At 33.1% G+C, this 18,442-nt stretch overlaps 1 protein-coding gene across 1 annotated transcript; it reads left to right on the top strand.

Moving 5' to 3' along the window:
• Positions 1 to 36: 36 nt before the first annotated feature.
• On the top strand, positions 37 to 17,354 carry LOC140051156 (GPI mannosyltransferase 3-like). Its single transcript, XM_072096288.1, has 12 exons — positions 37 to 45; positions 7,077 to 7,325; positions 9,080 to 9,197; positions 9,350 to 9,454; positions 9,586 to 9,713; positions 12,731 to 12,923; positions 13,146 to 13,357; positions 13,768 to 13,832; positions 13,978 to 14,188; positions 14,357 to 14,534; positions 16,611 to 16,649; positions 16,975 to 17,354. Exons 2-12 carry the CDS (start codon positions 7,078 to 7,080, stop codon positions 17,059 to 17,061), a joined length of 1,584 nt encoding a protein of 527 aa, XP_071952389.1. The 5' UTR covers positions 37 to 45; position 7,077; the 3' UTR covers positions 17,062 to 17,354.
• The last annotated feature ends 1,088 nt before the right edge of the window (positions 17,355 to 18,442 follow it).

Raw genomic sequence — 18,442 nt, 5'->3', positions numbered from 1 at the left:
TGTGTTATAAGTTCTTTGACATTAGGAATTCCAGTCGTATTTGAGGTATATGTCTCAATTTTTGCAGAATTTACTTCACCTATTTTTTCTGGGGTAATTTTGGCTGTAGAATAATGAGTGTTGACCGAGTTTTCGAGTTGATATGGTCCAAATAAAATCGGACCGATTTTGGCCCGATACGACAGTGTTTTGAACGCAAAATGGACCGAGAGGAGATTCGTCTCTTTAAATGTATAGGCCTAGGCCTAGGCCTAGCCTAGGCCTATACAGTATACTATTACTAATAATAGGTCTAGCCTACTAGGCTAGGCCTAGGTTCTTCGGCGCTTTGATTATACTGTATGTTAGTAACTTTGTAGTAATAGTAAGGCTGTAAACTACAGTAATGTAAGTAATATAAATCATGCCTATAATAGGCCTACCAGCTAGTAGGTATCTCTTACATTGCCATACATGGATGGTCAAAGAATATCACGTAATAGTAGAGAGGCCAAATACACAAAAAAAGTCCTCTATAAAAAGTTTGGGGGGAATTTTTTGTTAATAGCAGGCAACCATGTTGAATGTATCCTTTGTAGGGTCAGGGAGTTGTTGTCTAATAACAACTCCCTGGTAGGGTGGCAAAAACGATAGGGGTGGATGCCATCTTCAGTTTTGGGTTTTAAGGTCAGTTTATGTGGTCAAACAAGGTCAGAATATAGGATTTTTTTTTATTCATGGAAAATCATCTACATCATCAGATATATTCCAAAAAATTAAATTATATTTAAAGATCAACTGATGCTTCATATTATAGTAATTATGAGATAAACATTTTATTTTACACATAAAAACATTGGAAATTAAATATAAAAGTGTCATTTTCTCAAAATGTTGTTTTCACATATTTCTGTAAAGTACACACAGTTTTTTAATAGGCTTTTCCCAGTCTGTTGTAAATTTGTCTTTTTTATGTTTTCCACCAGTCATCGTTTTATTTTTGTCGGGAAAAAAATAGGTCAAGTGTAATATGTATGAAACGCCATATGTGCCAAAAGATTGGTCTTTTACTATAATATTATTAATATTACCTATAATAATGTAATAATATTTAGAAATTTGTTTTTAGAAAAATTATTAATATTACCTATAATAATGTAATAATATTTAGAAATTTTAATAAAAAGGCAAATTGCCTTAAAATGTAAATGTGACATGTTTCGAGAAACTATTCTCATCATCAGAACAGTAAACAACGCCTAGAGTGCTTATAATACCAATAGGACATATTGTATGTAAATAAGTAAGTAATTAGCATAATAAAACTTACAGTTTGCCAAATGCGCACAACAAAGAATCGACAAAATTACACGTAAATATTGCAAAGGTATTAATATTAAATTAGCTTTCAAATCATTCAAAATTTCAAACTTGTTTAGTCTTAAGGACCCTGTCTCTGATGTGTTCCGCTCTTGTGTTGTATATAAATTTAAATGTATGGGATGTAATTCCATGTATATTGGTGAAACCAATAGACGGTTATCAATGCGGGTGCGTGAACATTTCAGGGACAAGGCTTCTCACATTTTTCAACATCTGCAGGATTCAGAACGGTGTAAGGCCCTCGCTAATGCGGGTTGCTTCACCGTTCTGGATTCTGCAGATTCCGCTTTTAAACTTAAGGTCAAGGAAGCCCTCCACATCTCGTGGAGTAAACCTTCTTTGAAACAAATCTATAACTTAGGCGTCACACTTGCCATATGATTGGTTGTTACCTACATTCCTTGTTTTATTATGCTAATTACTTACTTATTTACATACAATATGTCCTATTGGTATATAAGCACTCTAGGCGTTGTTTACTGTTCTGATGATGAGAATAGTTTCTCGAAACATGTCACATTTGCATTTTAAGGCAATTTGCCTTTTTATTAAATGCCTCGTTATAGTCATCCTAACTCGCAAGTTTTGTGGTATTATTCATGATTTATTTAGAAATTTGTTTAAGAAAAATTTCGAAAACAGAGACCCCCTATATGACCTAATGTCAAGATGTTTTTGTTTGGGTCAGAGACCCCCTATAATGTAATTATTTAAACATTTTTTTCATTCTTTCAATGATACAAGTTTTTGTTGAAGTTTGGTGTTTCAAGAAATCTCGAAAGAGAAACGTGGGTATCAAGTCTTTGTTTTCAAAAACCCTAACTATTGGACTTTATCAAGGTTGGAAGGAGTGGTAAATGGGTTCTCCTTCTTGGGGCCTTCACATCTATGCTATCGTGGCTGACGGTGATAACAGATATAAAAATTAAGAGGTCTTTTATACACATGGATAAAGACTGTTTTAACGCTATTTACAAACATTACATTGCGTACTGTGTCCAGGTATGGAATCCATATCTCCAAAAAAGACATAAACGGATTGTAAGAGGACAACGTCATGCGACAAATCAAATTCCAGCTATCAATTCTTATTCATATGAAGATCGTTTTTTGGCCTAACAACACTGTATGACAGACGTATTCGTGGTGACTTGATTGACAATTTTCAAAAGGTTTCCTTTAAATGAGATGCAATCTAAGCAGAAATACACGAGGACATCAGCTTAGACTTTTCCTAAATTTTACAAAGGACTGATAGGAGATCCACTTTTTCACAATTAGTAATTATATATTGAATAGTTTGCCAACCGAAGTCGTCATTTCTGAAATCATCAACACATTTAAAAACCGATTGGATTCGTTGTAGAAATGAGGTTAAAAGGGTAAACAAGTTTACCTATCTAAACTAACCAAATGTTCTAAATACTGAGTGGATGATTGATAGATTCAAAATAGAATCATTGGTATAACATGAAACGCTGTAATTCATTGATAGGTTCTGCGTGACATGATCACGAATCACACATAATACACTTTCGACCTGACAGATGATAAGGAAGATCTTATATTTAAAGTAACAACTTATTAAAAGAAAAAAAACAATAGAACTTAAAACTTGAGGAGCCACTAAGAAAGCATCGCTCTAAACCTTTGCGGATTTCTATAGGCAACTGTTTCTATAAAGTATATAAAAACAAAAAAAAGAAAGAAAATCTGCTGATCAACCATTGAAGTATGATCATAGCCCAATTTTAATATCTTTAACCAAATATGACTTCACATATGTTGATGGATGGCGTTGAAATACCCACAGATGTTCCAGAAGAAAACTTAAAAACATGATGGTCATGCACTATAGGATTCAGTAAACATGGCTGTAAAACATTTGGTGACTATGCAAGTATTTATGCAAGTTACCTAGATATTTCGTTGTATTTGATCATTACATTGGATAAAAGCAGTAACACGATTGAAAGGATAGTCCCAATGTACTAATCTTAAGTACTGTATTTCCACATAGGGAAACATTTAAAATTTAAAAAACTCACTTATGGTGAATACAGACAGACAGAACCTAAACATACGAGCCAACTATCAGGCAGAGATCAGTATGTGGCCTAAATGAATCGGGTCGTTTGGAAGCCCCTAACCCAGTTTTCAGTTTGGAACTTGTTACATGTGTATGTAAACTAAAGAGCCAGAAGAAGTTGTTACCGAAAGCATGCATGTGGTTGTGATTCAATCGTTTGCCGTTACCCAGATGACCAGTAGGCATTATATCAGTGCTGGAAGAAATTCCCACCTCAGAGCGTTCACCTCCTTCCATCCCAGAAAAATTTCGGATATTGGCATGTGCCCATGCTGCCCATTACTCCCAACCTACAAACCCTCTGTGACCGTTTTTAAATGAAATTTAAGACATTCTAGTAGGCCTCCAATTTCGGTTATTTTGATACTCTAGAACTCATCCTCTCCATCCCTTGAACACCTTCCAGGAGTGACTCAAAAAGTTTAAAATCTTCCCAGTATAATTCTGGTCTTTTTGACACCACACTATAACCATCAGCCACAGGCTATCATGAAAATTATATTTATTTCAATTATTAATACCGATAATTAACAGGACTGTGCTCTATTTGACCTTATGACCTTGAAAATGACCTTTAAACTTGTAAGTTGAAAAATTAATGAACTTGACCATCTACAGCAATGTCAATAATGATCCAATAATGGTTACATTTCTTTTAATTAGCTTATACGTTGTTGAAAACAGCTTAAACCTCTATTTTACCATATTTTACCATATTTGACCTTATAACATTGAAAATGACCTTTGACCTAAAATTTGAGAGTGGCATCCACCCCTATCTTTTTTGTCATCCCATAAGGGATATATTCCACATGGTTGCCTGCTATTAACAGAAAATGCCCCCCATGATGAAAAAGCTCACATTGGCCGCCCTACTATAATAAGTAATCGGCGATTTTTGCATTAGAATTTGTAATATAGAGCCTGGATGCCCGCCCTCATAAGGGTGGATGTATACAGACTGAAGAAGACTTGATTTAATAGATATCAAAGATAGTGTATCTACTAGTTTACTAATCTACTACATAGGAAGATATCACACTTCCTCTATTCGATCAATGACAATATTTCAAGGGCGCCTCGCACGATACAACTGTACAATAATATGAGTCATGACTGTAAAATTAAGATTTAATACGAATTTAGGGCTACAAAATTTTTTTTATTGGAAAAAAAACAAAACAATTATTGTTAATGTTATCTATAAATTGCATTGAACTAGATGGTACGCTCGCTTCGCTCGCGTACCATCTAGGTCGTGCCCACAGATGGTTCTCAAATACATAATAATTTCAGCGTTAAAAAACTGGCGATTTCAAATGTACGTATCGCAGGACAAATACATGTCGTTTACAGGAACGAATAAATAGACAATGTGATTTATGTACTCAACTAAAATTAGCACCCTGGGAATTAATTCCGAAAGAGAAACTTGTCACAAAATGAGACCAATTGTTTAAGTCAAATTTAAACAAACTTAATTTGTGTTTTGTATGTGAAGAGGATGGGTGCAAAGAGGAAAAATTAAATATATTCTTTATCTATTTAGTAACGAAATATTAATTGTTTTCATGTTTTACAAATAATATACCACTAAACACAGTAAAACATTGCGATGTAATACTTTGTTGAAACTATCACCGTCCAAGTCGATTGAAATAGTACAGTACATGTAACGATACATCACTACGACGTGTATATGTTTATATAATGTAAAACAATTTGTGAAAACCACCTCTATTCGGGAAAAATCATAAATTCGATGTAATCGTCAATAAATATTAAATTATCTAACTCAACTTAATAAGTAGGCCTAATGGTTTTCAATTTTTTCTTAGAGCCAATTCATACTTAAGTTGGTTCCTACCCTACCCACCAAAGTTGTTCTGCGTTAGGGCATGTGATGTACCGTAGGCCTATCCTCTACTGGTTTTACAACGCTACTCATGCCAGTGAGAGAAGGGTGATGATGTGGGTGGTTTAATTGCAATAATAAAGATTTGTACATAATATACGGCGAGTGAAAACTCTAGCTCATTATCCGTTTAAAAAAATGTATATCTAACCACTGCACAGATTGAAAAAAAAAATGGATCGAATTTCTGTTATGAGTATACAGCACTTGCCTTTACGACGCCTGAGGGAATAAACACTTGAGGAACAGAGATTGGAATGTTCCATTCATCGCAAATCAATACATTTGTATAAACGTATATTAAATCTATCAAAATAGTATTTTTTTAAGAAAATCGGCCTGTCTTCAACATTATGATGCTGTACTCGAGCTGTTCAACCGGTTTTCAGCCATTAAAAACAATTATCGTAGGAGGAGATAGGAAAATGCGAAGCATCCTCGTATTATTGTCTGCGGGTATTTTTCAAGCCGGACATCCATTAGACAGTGTATACCACGATCGAAAAATACCCCTATTTGGGGCAAATCGTTGAACCTAAATTCGTTTTAATCGTCAATAACTAATTATCGAACTCAATTTAATTAGTAAACAGGGTTACATCAGGTGGTTAAAATCAGTACCGAAAGTACGAACCAACTTTATATACCATCGAGTAAACATTCTAGAAATAAGGCGCGATTTACCGAATTTTGCCCTTACGTAAATTTATATATAGATAACCTTATTATGCTTGTAAGGCTCCGAAGTTTTGTGCATTCACCATAATTTATATGAAATAATATAGTGGCTTCTAGGCCATAATTATATAATGTTTGTGATATATGAGTTCATTATTGGTAAGATATATCAAGAAAAAAATATCCGTGGGGAGGCCTACGGTACCCTACTATCAGTGTTATTTAGTCATAAAGTCACGCAAAAACTCAAATAAATGCTATTAATTTAATAAAACCAATTAAAAAAATCCAAAAACAGTATGAAAACATCTATATTAAAACACTAGAGACCTACATTTTTTTTACCTAATTTAAGGTCACACACTACATTTTATGTTGGTTATTTCCTAAACGTTCAGCTACCTCACATGGGAATGGGACATCGGCATAAGGGGATATCTCCATCCATTTATTTTTGCAGTTCTGTTTAAGATCTTGTAGTTGCATCACGTACATTAATATTTATCTTCAGGTATATTAAAACACTAGACCTACATTTTTGGGATTTTTTTTGGACCTAATTTAAGGTCACACAAAAAAACCATATGAACCTATAAAATTTGTGAAAATTATGTCAATTCTAATAATGTTAGCGGCCTTCTATAAATCCCAACATGCATCACGCGCGGATTGATATTTAAAAAAAAAATTTCTCTTCTACAGAAAATTATTTACTATACCATGCTAAATTAGTTCACAAAGGAAGGCCAACGACCGGTAGTTCACATGAACTGTCTATTCGGCAGTTTTACTAAATAAATTGCATAAAACAAACAATTAAATATCCAACTAGCATTTAATATTTAATATGATGTTAACATGTAGTTGATAACATTTTTTATCATGGAAGCACTACTGGTGGTCCAGGCTTAGATTAGTGTGACCGTCACAAAAGTTGTATACTTATGGAGGCGCCCTACCGCATGAACAATATTACTGTTACAGGGGAAACCGCAGATTACTCATTCTTGTGATATATATTCTTTGCTTTAGTATGGCAAGACGACCACAACAGCACCAAACAGAAACATTGCTAACTCAACAGCCTGATGACAAATGGAGTATGAAACCTACTAGTTCTAGTCTTACAGTTGTCGCCATCATGTTAGAGAAGTTGGGATGGCATCGTTTGCTCTTGCTGTTGGTTGTTTTTCGGTTTGTGAATGCATTGTTTGTACAGACTTGGTTTGTTCCTGATGAGTATTGGCAATCGGTGGAGGTTGCTCACAAAATGGTCTTCAAATATCCTTTTACATGTTGAACTGTTGGCAAGAAGGTAATGTAGTTTCGTACCCACCCTTAAAAATTACCTGGGGTGTGTTTATGGTTAAAGCGAAACCCCCTTAATCCACAGCGAACACTCACCCCCTGTTTCCAAGTTTTAGAGAAAAAAAATTGGGGAAAAAAGATCCTGACAATAACAAGTGGTTATAACCAATTACCCACCAAGTGTGGTAAACATCAATAGACAATCTTAAAATCACTTATTCTAGATAACAATATTCTAGATCTAGTGAGATGTTATTTTCATTTCATTTGTGCTTCTTAAATTATTACTGATTCTATTCTATCTATTCTAACTATACAAAAATATACTATACACTACATATCAATTTTTATTTCAGTATCCAATACTTGTTTAAACAGACTTAAACTAATTTAGTGACACCGCATTTAGGGAAGCATACATGTATTTAATGGTGCCCTGTAAATAAAACTGTTCCTGAAAGTTTCTATTGTAGGAGAAGGCACTTCAAGTACATCAAGGAATTAACCTCTCTATAAAATAAACTAAACTATACAGTACAGACCAACAACATTGTTAAAGATGTATTGTCCCTTGAAACACAAAAAATGAAGGTCAAAATATTCTAGATTTAAATTGGCCATATCAAAGTAATATTAAAGTTATTCACTTTAAGTCGAAAATTTGAGCCAAAAACAACAAGTTTACGTAATTAACCGATAAATTAATTTTATTACATTTTGCTGGAAAATCGTCGCGAGCGAAAGTACACAAAGATTTCAAACCATGAGTATGCATTATGCATGATGCTAATTAGGATTGTTTACAACTCGTCGGCGGTTTGAGAAGGTGTTTTCACACAGATCGCAAGGAAGTTTTATGATTATGCATACAGAGTAGCCAAACAAGCGCGTTGCATATGAGATATGTTTTGATCGAAAACTTTGACTGGAAGTCAAAGTTATTTTTTGAACAAAAAAATGTCTATATTTCAGTTAAATGATTTTCTTTTCGACTAATTTTTTGGTGAAAGGTAATAACTATTATGATACTTCAAAATGACCCACTTTTTTTCGAAATAATTAAAAAAAATTAGTCAAAGGGACAATACATCTTTAACTAAAGGCCCATATTTTCTAACATTTTTTTTCAACCCCAACCATGGTGAGGCTGAAATGGAGCAAAAGACTATTTCAGATTAAAATATTTTAATGTTTTATACAAAAATAACGAATTTTAATTAAATGATACCCATAGATGGTTGGAAATGCATAACACACATCTGAGTATGGTAGATGTGCATGTTCTGTTTGGGAACCACCGATTGTCAAGATCTACAGAGCTTGGGGGTTTATTTGTGTTAAGAATCATATTTCCAATGCGTCTAGGAAAACAGGCAATATATTTATATACTTATTGTTTAGGAAAAATATAATTTATTTTATTAATTATTTCCGAAATTTAGGCAGGGCCCACCCTTGATAGCTCAAAAAAAAAAATAAATGGAATATTTAGATAGCTTAACATATAGCTTACATACCTTTCCATTGACATGACAAGCCACATAGAATGCAAACCGTTGGTCATATAACGTTAAAACTACGTCAGTAGCACCAATTTTGTTATTTAGAAATGTATTTTCTTCTTCCTCACTACATGTACTTCTACTTTTTTCAATTAGGATAGTTATAAATAAAATGGGCAATGTGTACCAATGGAATACCTTATTATTTCCTAAACGTTCAGTTACATATGGCTACCTCACATGGGAATGGGACATCGGCATAAGGGGATATCTCCATCCATTTATTTTTGCAGTTCTGTTTAAGATCTTGCAGTTGCTACATTTGGATTTTCCACTTTTTCTGGTAAGAGTTTGTGTTGAGGTCTTTATACTTTATAACTGGACAGTAGCCTATACTTTAAATGCCTAGGCTACGTTTATTTTATGATATATACTATAAACCTGTTTTTTACTCTACAAATTAAAAAATTTAAATGCATTATTTTGTTTTCTTAGATCCACAGTCCTCGAATGCTTCAGGGTGTTTTCAGTGCTATTGGAGATCTTCATATTTACCTTTTTGCCAAAAACCTGACCAGCCCAAACATTGCCTTGCTTGTCGTATCCTTTCATGACAATAGAATACTGTATGTGCTACGAATAGCATAAGGGTGCTTTCACATTCTCTACTATGGTGTTTTTTTAAATGTGTGTGAATGCTATTTGTTATTTTCTTTAATATTCTGTAATAGCTCATCGCACATTTAACAAACTGGTTTGTGTTATTCACAGCAACCCGTACATTAGCAAACACAATGGAGATGGTTCTCACATCTGTGGCACTAACTTATTACTCTGTCTTATGTCAACATAAGAACAGGTAAGATGTTGATAGTTAGGCTGATGGTAATTAGACATGACTCAATGAATTACATTTTATAGCATGATTCTCCACAATGTACTTCTTAATTGGTAAATACCAAAGTCCCGGATTCAATCCTTACCTACAGTAGTGTCAGGTTACATAACTTAGAACTATTTCTACTCCACTCATTAAACCTCAATTGAGATGTGGTGATATAGTTTTAATATAAATGTAAATGTGGAGGAATAACCTCTGTCTTGCATTCTAACTGGGCTGAATTGCTCCCAGGTGTGTATGACACATACAAGAACTTTATTCTCTCCTAAGGGTGTCAAGTGCTGCCACAAAATGGCGCCCTGCTCATTTGTCTGTCCACAATGTGTAACACCTTGGTATTACCTCATATTCAATATGGTAACTTGGTATGGGGTAATACATATAAGAGCACGTTAGAAGTCCTCTTAAAGCTCCAAATGAGAGTTGTAAAATGCATTACTTACATTAAATTCAAACAAGCCTCAGAGCCATTGTTTAAAGATGTATTGTCCCTTTGACTAATTCCAAAAAAATTTTTTTTTTTTTTTTTCGAAAAAACGTGGGTCATTTTGAAGTATCATAATAGTTATTAATTTTCTCCAAAAATTAGTCAAAAAAAAAAATAATTTAACCAAAATACATATGTTTTTTTGTTCAAAAAATAACTTTGACTGGAAGTCAAAGTTTCCAATCAAAACATATCCCATAATGCAATGCGCTTGTTTGGCTACTCTGTATGCATAATCATAAAACTTCCTCGCGATCTGTGTGAAAACACCTTCTCAACCATGATGAGTTGTAAACAATCCTAATTAGCATTATGCATAATGCGTACTCATGGTTTGAAATCTTTGTTTACTTTCGCTTGCGACGATTTCTCAGACGAAATATAATCTAATTAATTTACCTGTTAATTACGTAAACTGTTGTTTTTGAATCGAACTTTAATATTACTTTGATATGGCCAATTTAAATTTAGAATTTTTTTTTTTTTCATTTTTTGTGTTTCAAGGGACAATACATATTAAACGTTTACGATATTCACAGAGTAAACGTCATAGGATATTATGGCAAATGTAAGATTCGAAGAATTACCACATCATATTTTAAATATGTTTAGTTATTGTGCCAGTTTTACCAATAACCGCAGAACAGAAACTGAATTCAAATTCCCTTTATGAGATTGACTTGAGTCAACAATTTATACACTTACGGACCAAAGTTGTGGAAAGACTTCACATGTACTGGCGGTAATAAACTGATGTTTTTAAAAGAAAAAATAAATGTATAAATAAACATGTTAAAAACACTATTTATCTCTTTATGCTGATGAACAACACTAAAATGTATATAGGAAATGTTGTTTCTTTCTAACTTTTATTTAATTTATGTTGTGTTTTATTGTTATATGTTTTTATATTAACACGTTCACTGCCACGGCGTATTTATACGTCAAAAATTGCGTGTCGCTACTTGCCAAGACGTAATACTACGTCAAAATCGTAGCACTTTTGTATTGTATGTAGAATCGCTGGCAGTGGTGATTGGAACAGGAATTATCGCATGGCAGTTTATGAATGATGTACGTAAACGATAATCTAAAAATAAATGTCATATGTTTGTTTGTGTTTATTCCCTCATGCATTGAATATGGTTGATACGATGGCGCCCTCACACTCAATATAATCATCTCAAACATGTCATAAATTGCGCTAATAGTAAATAAAAATAATAAAGGATGAAATGATTCAGTGTGGTTTACTGTTTTTATCTCTCGATGATAGGTTTGACCGATTTTAGCGCGGAAAATCCCCGACGTATATTTACGTTCCTGGCAAAGTCAATAAAATTGTTGGACCATTGCCAGTGACGTATTTATACGTCTCAACGGTTTTTCCCGCCATCGTATTTTGAATGACATCATGATAGTCTGTGACCAGATGTTACACTTTCAAACTGTAATTTAATATGTAAACGGGACTTGGCACTGGGACAGAAATTACGGAAAATGCCTTGGCAGTCAATGTGTTAAAGGGTCCTACAAAAATAGAATTGTAAACTTCTTTATGCAAAACAGAGCCAAATTGCAACCGGAAGCTGCCATTGTATGTTAAGGGAGGAAGATCGCATTGTTCCTGCCTTCATTGACTCTCAATTGTCCAATCAAATGACAGGAATACATTGTGTTATATTACATAGCCTATGTAAATACATGAATGTGATTGGTTGAAACTGCATCACATGACTACCGCTGCGAGGATCATACATCATATATATTTTCTCGAGTACGATAATATTGACCGAGTAATTTTCGCGTAATTATCGTGTCCCTGTCATTAAACATATAAAATCCAGCAAATTCTCGAGACAAGTGATATTGACTGTAATTTTCGTGTGGCAACACTCGCGTTTGGCAATAAATAAACAAAAGTCATCTACTGGGACTTGAACTCGCAATGAATTGTCACTCCATCACAAGACAACTCTTCATCCTATGCGCCACACAACTTGCTTGAACATCCGGTGATTCGGCTCCTCAAAGAATTATTATTTATTCGGCCTACCTGAATAATATTATTATTAATGTAGGCTTATTGATGGAAATTCTTCTGTTAATTTAAACGGCCTAGGCCTATGTGAATATTTTATTGCCAAGGAATCATTAATTAGTAATTATCTGTATATTATTCTTCGCAAGGTAAGGTGAATAGCTACACCCGACCCAGCAGTTACATTCAACTTGTTGTTGGCTATGTAATATAACAGATATCGCCTTTTATATTGGTAAAATATAAGATTTGACATCCACTCAGGAATGATATTATGTTCTCGGGGAATATATATTTCTCTCAGCTAGCGCTTCGGGAAAATTAAATTCCCTCGAACATAATATTATTTCCTCAGGGATGTCAAATCTTATATTTAACCTCTAAGCAGTCAATATGTATAATAATTAATATGAAAATATCTATTCAACAATTGTGTTTATTTTTTAGTATGATATATCTGGTTGTAGTTGGTCTGGCTGTTATCATAAGACCAACTGTTGCTATCATCTGGATTCCTCTTGTATTTCAACATTTTCTGGTAGAACAATACAAACTGAAGTTCATATTTAAATTTCTTGCACCTATTTGTATTTCTTTGCTGTTGCTATCTCTTGTATTAGACAGAATATTTTATGGGAAGGTAAATATAATTTATTTCGTCTGTAGCATAATAAATTAGCCAACCTAAACAAACAAATCTTGCATTATTATAAATTCCTAATTGATCATGGCATAATTCAAAATTAATCATTACAATTGTTTTTAACCATATTTCTAGCCAAACATGTAGTATTTTGATAATTAAAAGTGATCTATACAATACACGTTCTCACACTATATGTTATATTTTTCTTTTCTTTAGTGGATTCTCGTTCAATTAAATTTCCTCAAGTTTAACCTGTTCTATAACATGGCTGGTTTTTATGGTGTTCATCCATGGTATTGGTATATAACCCAGGGCTTTCCAGTGCTACTGGGTCCTCAAATTGTACTGTTTGCTATTGGGGTCTTTTATCATGGCAGAGAGTTAAAGCAGTGGCTATTTATCATTTTATGGACCATAATTATATATAGGTATGTTTAAATTTTGCTTATTGTATTACCTTAATATACCTTGATGTTGAAACATTTAAGGCAGTGCCTGTGTGTCCCTCCATGAATGAACCATTGTCTCAATCATTATAAGGAGAACATTTTTATATGGTGGTCAGACTGACCAGTGTTTCTCCAAACCAGCTTTAAATTGATTGATTGAGGTTGTCTCTGTAAATGCCACATAAAATGACTTCATCCTGTTTGTTGTCCTGACCATTTTTCTTTTCTTGAATTTGTCGTCTTCCTTGAAATATTTCTTCTTCTTTATTGATGATCATCAGCATAATTGAAGTAGGGTTTTCCTCAAGCATATTTTCAAATAAAATATATTTGTATAAAAGATATCTTTCTGTATATCATTTTTTATAGTAATTCTTTTCTTTTTCCAGTTTTCTTGGTCACAAAGAGTTCAGATTTTTAATGGGATTGCTACCTATTGTTGCATTGTTTAATGGTAAGTTCATGCCATGCCCTCATCCCTACAGATTAATTCCCAGATTTTATGTTACCACCGTATATTCTTACAGCTATCAAGCTTTTAAATACTGTATTAATAGTACTTTGATAATTGTCAGCTGTGTCACTATTTCTTTTAAAAGGTGTAGCAATGTTTAATATGATAAGAACCAAACAGTCTTTGGTGATTATGTTGGTCTTAGTAATTGCTAGCATCTTTATAGCAGCTTACACTGGACTCGTTCACCAGAGAGGTGTCATTCAAGTCATGGAATATTTAAGATTGCTAGCAGCATCTGGAGGAACAGCATCAGTTATGTTTCTCATGCCATGCCATTCAACCCCATATTACAGGTAGGTTGACATTTTAAAGGTGTCATCTGAGGAGCTAACTAGTGAGACTAACATGCATTTTAAAATGGCTGTCATTTCAACAGAGTTTATGTGGATCACTATTATTACTATAACACTATTGCTATTTTTTTATCAAATATTTTCTGTAATTATTTTTTTTTGTTTTAGTTATATTCATACAAACTTTCCAATGCGGTTCTTGGAGTGTCAACCAGACCTTAAGAATACTGAATATGTTGATGAGGCAGATATATTTTACCAAAACCCTAAAGAATGGCTGGACAAAGAGTTTAATTTAGTAAACAAACCAACAACACACTTGGTTATGTTTGATAGGTTGGTAGATGTAAGTATACTATAAACTAGTGTTACCAGCAAGTTTTCTGTTTTTGTCATAGTGGTTTTTAATTTGTTTAGTAATATTTTGAATAGTACATTTGTGTAGTATACTGTAGTAAACAAATAATAAAGCTTATAAATAAAATGGCACAAACAATGCCATGAGGTGAAATGCTTTGCCTTGTGAAAATATAACCATTCATCATTCACCAAATGACATTTGTTCCATCCCACAAATATAAACATTCATTTATTTGTTTTATATAACATCTAAATAGATGTCATCTAGATGTCATTTAAATAAGATTGAATAAAAGGTAGGCCTTACATTTGAATAAAAGGTAGTTCTTACATTTGAATAAAAGGTAGGCCTTACATTTGAATAAAAGGTAGGCCTTACATTTGAATAAAAGGTAGGCCTTACATTTGATTTACATTGAAACAGTAACATTTATGTGGTTTGTCATTTTTTCAGTAATTTGCCTTTGGATTTTTATATATATATCCAATCTGCAGACAGTACTGTTTCGATCTTATTAGATCTCGTCAGTGCAGCTCAGGTTTCGAAATGAAATGTACCGCAGAACTGGCACAATATATAGGCTGAGCCAGGTATGCGGGACATGGTACACTGATTATGAACACAAAGAGTGCACAAGCTCAACGAGCGGGCTTTGCAAAATGCTAAGAGTATTCACAACAAAAATGCACCTTTTATATATGTATATATATATATATACAGATTTCCTCATCTTTATCGTTTAAAAATTAATTAAATAATTGACAATGCTGTGGGTGTATGCATTACAATAAAAAAGCGATAAGCTAAATCGAAACGATAAAGTAAAACAGCCAGAAAAGTTAGCAGAGCTTTCGGGCAACACTAGCCCTTCATCAGTGCAAGTCTATATATATATATTTTTTTTTTTATAATATATTAAATACAGTATTATATTAATTTGAATTTTAGAAACTATAAACATATAAACCATTACAAGACTTCATCTGGCAACTGAAACTAGTCATAAAATTCAATCTTTCGTGGCAATAGTATACAAATAATGAATGTTTATGAGTGCAATGGTACAAATAATGACACGAGGTGAATGATGAAAGGTTATATCAACGAGGCAAAGCCGAGTTGATATAACCTTTCATCATTCACCAAGTGCCATTATTTGTACCATTACACGAATACAAAACATTCATTATTTGTTTTATATAACATCTAAATAACAAACAAAAATGTTTCAAAAAGTACTATTTAACGATTGTTGAATAGTGCGTACTATTGCACGCCATGTGACCCACATTCGTCCAATCAAATGACAGGAATTTATATAGGTGTTATATAATATGCAATATTGATCAGTTGTTCAATAGTACATTTTTTTGTGTACGAAAAAAAACGTTTTTTCACTTTTAGAAATTTTTTTTTTATACTATCGCTTTTGAAATACAACAGCGCCACCTATTTTGTACTTCCGCCGCAAAGATTGAATGTTATGACTGATGGAAGTACATTTTTGGAGAGATATGTAATAATTTTGACCAAAAAAGGCATTTAAATTAGCTTTAGATCGTTTGTATGATTTTGATTAATTAGTGGGAACATCTCTACACGTTGGAAAAAACAAATTAGCCTAAATGAGTTTGAAGTTTTGTAATGGTTGTCGCTGTCTTTCTAGGCCTGTTAGTTAGTTAGGCCTGACCTAGTAAGTACCTTTTATTCAATCTGATTCAAATGACAGGAATCTAGATGTTATATAAAACAAAAATTAATACTGAATGTTTTATATTCATGTAATGGTACAAATAATGGCATTTGGTGAATGATGAAACTCGGCTTTTCCTCAGGCATGCTTGTGCTTCAAACAGAAATGAAATGAGAAAAGCTACAAAAGGGCAAAAGATGGATTTGCAACAGGAGGAATTGATATTACATACATTAGCTTTATAATCAAATGTATTATTCTATTGATAATTTATATATGCCCCCTCTACTATTATACTTTTTTATCCATGTTATCCACGGATGTAATATGTGATAAATAGAGCAATTCCATTCCATTTTCTCTTTCAGGATATTAAAGATTTTTTGGAATTTTGGAAATTTACAAAGGTAAAATAATATAAATGTTAGTACTGTATTATAGTTGTTTCATCAACAAGAACAAAGTTAGAAAAGAGTTCAAGTTTCAGTGGCCAGATATATCAAACTTTCTTAGCAAATAAATTGTCTTAACTTTGCCTTGAATCCTTAAATTTGCTTAAGATAGATTTATTGATAATTCTAAGCAAAAATATTTTTCGCATACTCCAAGTAATATTTACCTAAATAAGACCATTTTTATGCTAAGACAGTTTGAATTAAATTAAATTCCAACTAGATTCTGTAGTGATTTTACATGACACACAAGATTGACTTTGTACTTATTTTGTTGCAGTGTCATGATGTCTTTCACTCACATTTCCCAGATGGCAGAGTTGGAAACCGAGTTGTTGTTTTCTGTCAAAGTAAAGATGTTAGCTGAAAACTGTAAGCTACTGTGACAACAAATATGTATAATTCGTTTGTGATTGTTTTCAAACTTGTAACAAATTGTTTAAAGGAAAGTACTTAGAAGCTCTCGCACTTTTCATAAGATAATAACATTTTGTATTTTATTAGAAAATATATTCATTTTGAATTAAAATACCATAGGCCTACCAAAAAGATAGTTTTCCTAATTTTGTTGAATCAAATATTATGGTCACTCCTACCTAAACAAAATGTTAACCCAAAATATTAAGAGAGGTTATCAGAAAAGCTTATGAAAACTATAATACAATAATTTCTTAATATAATCAACAACTAGTCTTTAGTGTAGTCGTCGTTAAGAGCAGACGTGTTCTAAATCGCTCTCTCTAGCCTCACTACATTCAGCCTCACTACGCGGTGACAGTTCAAATTTCCCGCAGGACAGTTGTTGTGTTAGGGCACTCCTGTAGCCTAGCATTTACTTGTCGGTGTTTGTCTGCTGTACATGTACGTATTAATACACCATCATGGCCGGAAAGAATACAAGGAAAGGTGGTAAAAAGGACAGCGGTAAGGAGTGTTGCGAACTGAACACTGATACAGCACCTATCATTGATGTGGAACCGCTTACTATTACTGTACAAAATGAAATTTCCAATATAATTAAAGGAAATACGAGTATTTTCAATGACCTAGCCGAGAAAATTGCGAGCATTGTTAAACACCAGCTGATTGAAAGCATTACACAAATTGTAACGGATGCAGCAATTGAAGCAATACGTTTCGAACTTGACGATACTAAAGATCGTCTCAGCAAAGTAGAACAACAGGTAGAGAACTTACAAAATGAGCTAGATGAAGCAGAACAATATTCAAGAAGGAACTGTTTGATTATTCAAGGAATAGAAGAGAAACAAGGTGAGATAACAGACAATATAGTTTTGGATTTGTTTAAGAAAAAGCTAAGCGTAGAAGTAGATAAAACATGCATAGACAGGAGTCATAGATTGGGGCCAAAAGTTAAGAAAAACGGAAGAGCAAGAGGAATAATAGTAAAGTTTAGTTCGTATAATGTTAGAAATGAAGTATATAGAGCAAAGAAAAAATTAAAAGGGAGCCATATCTACATTCATGAAAACCTTACGAGCAAAAGATCAAGTTTACTACGTACTGTAAAGCAAAACTATGCATCAGTGGTATCTGCAGTTTGGACACAAGATGGTCGCATACATACCATAATCACTGGCAGTAACGAGAAAGTTGTTTTATCCAGAACTTCCTATCTTAAACAATTACCTAAATGTAAAAGGTAATGTGTAAGAGAATTTTAAATGTCCTAAATTTGTATTGTATTTTATGTAGATAAGATGATTTTAGATTTTATTTGTAACGCA

This window comes from Antedon mediterranea, chromosome 6, assembly GCF_964355755.1.
Source record: "Antedon mediterranea chromosome 6, ecAntMedi1.1, whole genome shotgun sequence".
Lineage (NCBI taxonomy): Eukaryota > Metazoa > Echinodermata > Crinoidea > Comatulida > Antedonidae > Antedon > Antedon mediterranea.
The sequence above is the reverse complement of the archived record's forward strand: the minus strand, read 5'-3'. Positions and strand labels throughout refer to the sequence as shown.

Excerpts from the sequence above, each read along its gene's own strand:
- LOC140051156 (XM_072096288.1), top strand. The coding sequence starts at position 7,078 with ATGGCAAGACGACCACAACAGCACCAAACAGAAACATTGCTAACTCAA. Across the intron at positions 7,326-9,079 it reads GCTCACAAAATGGTCTTCAA|ATATGGCTACCTCACATGGG; the intron begins ATATCCTTTTAC and ends ACGTTCAGTTAC. Across the intron at positions 16,650-16,974 it reads AATTTTGGAAATTTACAAAG|TGTCATGATGTCTTTCACTC; the intron begins GTAAAATAATAT and ends ATTTTGTTGCAG.